Consider the following 6,728-nt stretch of genomic DNA (forward strand, 5'->3'; position numbering starts at 1 on the left):
AATCTTATAAACCTAGTCACCCTGGATAAGCACATCTAAAAAAAAATATATATATGAAACACATTGCATGTCTTATTATACGAGAAGTCACCTTCTGCAGTTTGAGTGAAAGGAATTTTACCACCACCAAGCATTGACATTGTGCAACACAATCGTCCTATAAAAACACAAGACCACTGAGCAACTCCATTAGCTTAACAAGGCTTTTATTATTCGAACACATCAGGAAGACACAGCAAGCAGTTTGTCACTAGACCGGGAGCACCTCTTCAGGAACACAGCCAACAGGACAGCACAGGAGAGAGCCAGAGCCACAGCAGAGACTGCCAGCACAGGGACAGAGGAGCCCGAGTCTGAGACAGGAGACAGAGGGGTTAACAGGACAGCACGGGAGGGAAGCTATACCCATTGAAGACTCAGGAGTAGGGGTTTACATTGGGAACTGAGGATATTGTGGTCCAATGCTGAACCAGCTATAGCAAAAGTCGGTCAAGGCTCAGTTTCCCAGTACTGCTAAAAGCAGTCCAACATGCTTACAGGAGTGATGGAACATTAGATGACAATGCAGACTACAAGTATCTAAAAAAAACAAAACTCTCATTTGAAATGACAGACAACTGTTACACTCTTTAGATTAGATAAAAGCAGGCTAACCCTCCATTGACAGCAAGCTGGTTCAGAGCTCAGTAGCAGCACTTACCCTGCACTTCTTCCACAAGCTGCAGGGGGTGGTACAGGGACTCCTTACTGAGCACGACAGCATGGTCTCGGACTACATGAACCACGGTCAGGGGGCCGATGGTGATCTCCTTTACATGCACTTGGGGGTCCTGGCCAGCTACACAGAGGGGGGAAGAGACAGGAGGGCAAGGTTAGTGTCATTGAAGCCAAGTAATGCACTGGTAATTGAGCTACTCCACAATGCAACTCCATTGAAGGGGAGCACACATGGTCAAACTCTCCACTGAAAAAGGAGGGCAAAATGAGGTTAGAAATGCTTTAGCACTAGAAAGTCACTGGTCCCCATTTTCTTCCATTGAATATAGAGTATCATTGCAAGTTTGGCACATGCAGCTGTGGAACACAAGGTGATGCTGCTTCCTGGTACCCAATCACTTCATATGTTTAAACTCACACCAATGGTCTATCCAATCAGACCAAATGACCTACTGCAAAGGTCATCCATTAAATGTTACAATGGCAACAAGAGGATTTTGAACCATTGGTTAGAACTCCAAATGCCCAGAGTTCCCATACCCATTTAATGCTTGTCTTGTCTATCATATTGTACACTGGCAGCAAAGGATTAAGACTAAATTAATTGGAGTTGCCAAGTACAAGTGTGACAGTATTTATACAGCTTGGTTAGAGTTCCAGTCCTATGAAGAGGCCTCGCCCAGGCTGGGTGTTCAGACAGTACCTTGATCAAGAGGAGCCACTCTCTTCGGCAGCAATTTTCCGCTCCAGTTGGGCTGGTTGATCTCGGCAGGAATCCTGTAGCTCTTACTCTGCCGGGGAGGAAGAGGGCCTGTGAGGAACCGGGGTGTCCCAGAGCACGAGCCAGCGTCACAGCACCCACACACTGCAGAGGAGCCGTCCTCAGAGACCCACCTGAAAAAGGGAGGCATGGCATGAGGGGGCAGGATCAGACAGGAGAGCCAGCTAGGATACGAGGACTGTGCAGAGCCAACGAGATCTACACAACCGCCACTAAAAATCAGTACCATCAACCAGTACACAGGGAGGAGCAAGTATTTCTGCAAGGGGATATGAAACTTAATATGAAGACTGTAGGAAGCCACTAAATGCAAAGTTTCACACAGGTTCAAGCAGAGGCATGGGCAGGGAAAGGGACGTTAACATCAAAAGCAGACCGAGGAGGGAAAAATAAAGCTAAACCCCTTAGGACCAATAAGACAGTAATTCGGATTCCAGGCCGAGACTCCACAAGACATCAGGAGTCTTGCAGGGTTTGTACTTGCAGGGTTTGTACTTGCAGAAGAGCTGCAACTGGGCCACAGAGGTAGGCTGCCATGATTGCAGTGGCAAAGTTCATCTCACACATGCTCATCTGGATTGAGAAGTGGGAATTGTGCTCGACAAGCTAGACCAAGGTCCAAGAGCCAATCGCCAACAATAGCATGGTGGAAGGGTCCACATTAAGACTAATCTGTTCAGCATAGAGGATCTGATCACTCTTGCACTGCAAGAGCTTACCTGTAGGTTTGCTTCTGGTAGGAGCAGGCCTTGTTGGAGGCATCAGCTGGTTTGTTGGCATTGACTGCTCTCAGTGTGCAAGTCATGTAGATCTGAAACAAGAGGGGAAGGGGTCACAATGGGAATGCAGTCAAACACACCACAGCAAATCAACGTACCAGAAAACCACACTGGTCATTATAGTACACTTTGACAAGACAAAGTTAGTGATGGACCCAGGTCTAGACAAGCCTTACCATGCTCCTGGAATCCCCCTGGAACTTGAAAGCAGTGATATCAAAGCGCAGCTTGTTCAGAGCAGGTCTAGTGAATGAAGAGGAGTTGTCTGGAGACTTGCTATCCATCAGGCAGCTGGGAGAGACAGGCATGAGGAGAGGGTTACACCTCCAACACACAGCATTGAAACAGGTTCAATAAAGCAGCGTGCAGCACGAGCCAGTGTGTTTGAAGTAACTCCAGTTCTCACCCAAGCTTGTCCACGACAGCATATCTGGGCTCAGAGTCCTTGTTGTTGCTCAGGGTCGCGATGCAGCTGTCGACGTAGAGCCGTAGCGGCACGTGGTTGTCGACGGCAACAGAAGCCTCAACATGAAGGATGTCACCCAGGTAGATGACATTGGAGACTCTGGGACCACTCCAGTTATCTGGAACAGAAAGCAAGGACACAGACCACCATTTAAAAAAAAAAAAAAACCACCCTATCCCTCCATACCACTCATAAGCAGCAAGGAGAAGTCCACGATTTGCTCTGTAGAGGCTGTTGAAGTGAAGGGCACCCAGGTTGGTTTTATGGGGCTGTTGCTGACATTCCACCTTCTGAAAGAAATAAAAACCACATCCTTGTAAGTGATATCATGCATCACTGGCATCCTATTTAAGATAACACAGGAATACAAGAAATGTTGTCTTCAATAGAATTGAGTCCAAATCTTATACTACAGCAGCAGAGACTTGAGAACCCTGGTACAAGCGAGTGACCAGCGGCAAAGTGATTTAGTGTGAAGTTCAGATACGGCCCCTCAGGTCCCCGTTTGCTTGGTACAGTACCTCGGGTATCGGCATTCAAAAAATATATAAGACATATTAACCATGGTGATGATGCCAACGCTGGCAGGCTTGTAATAGAGATGGTTTGTGTAGCTCAGGAAGTCTGGGAATACCTAGGGAGAGGCCCATAGAATCATATGCTAACTGAATAGCATCCACTATCCAAAGAGAAAGGCGTTGCTTAGACAACGGCTGACCCAAAGTCTTAGAACCATGGCATATGAACAGCTGTTCTGTTTGCCTCACAGTCCTTGTGCGGTCAATATAACACCTCAATGCCCGCACGGGGCAGAGCATGTGTAACCGTTCTTCCTCTGGGGAAGAAAAAGGAGGATGGAACGCCATCAACTCGACTGGTTGGTTCATGTGAAACGGGGATATGACCTTGGGTAAAAAGGCCGGATTTGGACGCATGGAGACCTTAGAACCGTCTCCTGCGAAACGAGTACATGATGAATGCACCGAAAGTGCATGTAACTCGCCCACACGTTTTGTTGATACCACTGATAGCAAAAACGCAGTCTTTATAGACACGAACTTCATATCCACACTGTGGAGAGGCTCGAACACTGCCTTGGTAAGGGCTTCTAGCACCACATCAAGGCCCCATGACGGTAAACTGGTCGACCTTGGAGGCCGCAAGCGTCTTGCGCCCTTTAGGAACTGAGATGCCAGAAAATGGCAACCAGGTGATAACCCGTCAATGCGTACATGGCAAGCCGAAATAGCGGCTAAATACACTTTAAGTGTAGAGGGAGATTTCCCCTCATCTAGCAGCTTCTGCAGAAACTGTAATATCACTGCCATAGGGCAGGAGACCGGGTCATGGCCCTCAGCCAGACACCAACTCTGAAACAATTGCCACTTATACGCATACTGCGACGAGTAGAGGGCACTCTCGCACTCTGAATGGTCGATATAACTGCCGTCGAAAGCCCTAAGGCTGACAGGCGCTCCCGTTCAGGGGCCAAGCCCATAACTGCATGAGTTTGGGGTTTGGGTGCCATAGCCCTCCTTGGGCTTGGGACAACAGGTCCACTCGCAGAGGGAGCTCACTCGGGCAACCGTGCAACAACTGCACCAGACTCGGGAACCATATCCACCGAGGAGCGATTAGAATCACTGTCGCTTGCTCTACCCTGACCTTCTCTAAGAAGGCGGGGAGCATCGGAATCGGTGGAAACACATATAGGAGCCCTGGCGGCCATTCGTGAGCCAGTGCATCGACTCCTAGGGGGCTGTCGAGATCCTTCACTGAGAACCATAGGGGGCAGTGCGTGGTCTCTTGCGAAGCAAAGAGATCTACCTGGGCTGTGCCGAACCATTCCCAGATGCGCTCTACCACTTGAGGGTGGAGACGCCATTCGCCGGCAAGAGGGCCTCCTCTGGATAGGAGATCTGCTGCGTAATTGACTCTGCCTGGTAGGTGAACCGCACGCAGAGAGGTTAAACGCGGTTGTGCCCATAGCAACATCCATGCTACCATCCGATGAAGACCGGGGGACCGCAAGCCGCCCTGGTGGTTGATGTACGCCACAACTGTGGTGTTCTCTGACCGCACTAACACATGCTTGCCTAGAAGCACTGGCAAGAAGTGCCGGAGGGCGAGGTCCACCGCTCTGAGCTCCAGAGCATTGATGTGGGCTGACCTCCAGGGTCCTGACCACACTCCACGGGTCCCTGTCCCGTTCCAGACTGCTCCCCAACCGTGGTTGGAAGCGTCGGTCGTGATGACCTGCCTTCTGAAAATGGGACCCAAGCGTACGCCTTGGCGGAGGTTTGACGGAACTTTCCACCAGCGTAGCGCTTCCCAGCAGGCTCTGGATACCCTTAGCCTGCGGTGTTTGTCTCTCCGCGGATGCAACGCGAAGGCATTGAACCAGGCCTGCAGAGGTCTCTGGTGTAGTAAGCCCAAAGGAAGGGCTTGTGAGGCGGCAGCCATCAACCCCAGCATGCGCTGACACAGCTCCATGCTGACTGTTTGTCTCAACCTGAATAGGGAGAGACACCGCTCCAGCGAGGCAACTCTTTGTGTCGACAGGGTCGCTTCCATGGACACTGAGTCCAGATGCAGACCCAAGAATTCGGTCTGTTGGCTCGGCACTAGGCGGTTCTTTTCTGAATTGATCTTCAGACCTAGCCGCTGAAGATGGTCTGTAACCATCACTGTGTGCTGTGCCACCTGCTCCTTCGACTGCGCGCAGACGAGCCAGTCGTCCAGATAATTCAGCAGTCGGACACCTTGAGCCCGCAAGGGAGCTAGAATGGCATCCATACATTTTGAAAAGGTTTGAGGAGCTAGTGACAGGCCGAATGGAAGGACACAAAACTCGTATACCCTGCTCTGAAATGCGAAACGCAGATACTTCCTGTGACCCGGGCAGATGGGAACGTGAAAGTACGCATCTGTCAGGTCCACGGTGGTGAAACAGTCGCCGTGTCGGACTGACTGGATGATGTGCCTGTGCGTAAGCATCCTGAATGATAACACCCGCAGGTATTTGTTCAGTACTCGCAGATCTAAAATAGGACGGATCCCGCCGCCCTTTTTTGGCACTAGGAAGTACTTGGAGTAGAACCCCTGGTCGGTCAGAGCAGGGTCTACTAGTTGAATGGCACGCTTCTTGAGCAATGCCTGTATTTCTGCATTTAGAGCTGAGGACTGAACCGAGTCCTTCACTGCAGTTACCACCACTCCCCGGAAGGGGGGAGGTTTTAACTGGAACTGAAGGGTGTACCCGGTGAATATAGTTTTGCGCACCCAGATGTCGTTGGTGCATTGTTGCCAGAACTGGAGCTGTGGGACAGTGTAGGGGTGGGTTAACAGCTGCCTGGAGTTTTCAGGGCTGTTTTGGCTGCGCTTGCTCGTGAGGGGCCTGGCCAGAGCCACGAGGACATGGCCTGCCACCTCCTCTAGGACGCCACCCTCCGCGCTGCAGTCTTACAAACGAGGGTTGGTCGCGCGCTGATGGACCTGAAGGGGAGGTCTTACTACCCCGTGGTTGCGCCTGCTGCTGTGGCGGTGTCCTGCGCCACTGGTGTTCCTGAGACCGCTTTGGCTGGAACGGCTTGTTTGGCCACATTTTCGTCATTTTCTGCGACGCCTCCTGCGCCTTGACGGAGCGTTGCAGCATCTCCTCCACCGCCGGACCGCATGTGTGTCCCAGTGTAATTGGGGCAACCATCAATGGGGCCTTGTCAGGTTCCTGCACTCTCGCTTGCGAGAGCCAGAGCTGCCTTCTGGCCACCACCAGAGACGCGATGCTCCTGCCCTGAGCCCGCGAGTTGAGCTGGGCCAGCTTCACCAGCAGTTGACTGACGGTCCACAACTCGCTTCTGAGGGCCGCCGAAGGGCACTCAGGTAGGTCTTTAATTAGTGCCGCAGGTTGTGGAGGGGCCACTGGCTGACTAGCAATGGGCCCAGTCGGTTGTTCTGGGACTGGAGGCACCACATTTGCTAGGGA

At 51.3% G+C, this 6,728-nt stretch overlaps 1 protein-coding gene across 1 annotated transcript; it reads right to left on the minus strand.

Moving 5' to 3' along the window:
• Nucleotides 1-222: 222 nt before the first annotated feature.
• LOC131702030 (zona pellucida sperm-binding protein 3-like) lies at nucleotides 223-6,449 on the minus strand. The gene is made up of 7 exons (XM_059003445.1): nucleotides 6,257-6,449; nucleotides 2,684-2,861; nucleotides 2,454-2,568; nucleotides 2,218-2,309; nucleotides 1,421-1,611; nucleotides 701-838; nucleotides 223-353 (listed from the first exon to the last, which is right to left on the minus strand). Exons 1-7 carry the CDS (start codon nucleotides 6,447-6,449, stop codon nucleotides 223-225), a joined length of 1,038 nt encoding a protein of 345 aa, XP_058859428.1.
• Nucleotides 6,450-6,728: the final 279 nt, after the last annotated feature.

The sequence above is a fragment of the Acipenser ruthenus genome, chromosome 29 (assembly GCF_902713425.1).
Source record: "Acipenser ruthenus chromosome 29, fAciRut3.2 maternal haplotype, whole genome shotgun sequence".
Taxonomy (NCBI): domain Eukaryota; kingdom Metazoa; phylum Chordata; class Actinopteri; order Acipenseriformes; family Acipenseridae; genus Acipenser; species Acipenser ruthenus.

Excerpts from the sequence above, each read along its gene's own strand:
- LOC131702030 (XM_059003445.1), bottom strand. The coding sequence starts at position 6,449 with ATGGTTGCCCCAATTACACTGGGACACACATGCGGTCCGGCGGTGGAG. Across the intron at positions 2,569-2,683 it reads GCTGTCGTGGACAAGCTTGG|CTGCCTGATGGATAGCAAGT; the intron begins GTGAGAACTGGA and ends TGTCTCTCCCAG. Across the intron at positions 1,612-2,217 it reads TACCAGAAGCAAACCTACAG|GTGGGTCTCTGAGGACGGCT; the intron begins GTAAGCTCTTGC and ends TCCCTTTTTCAG.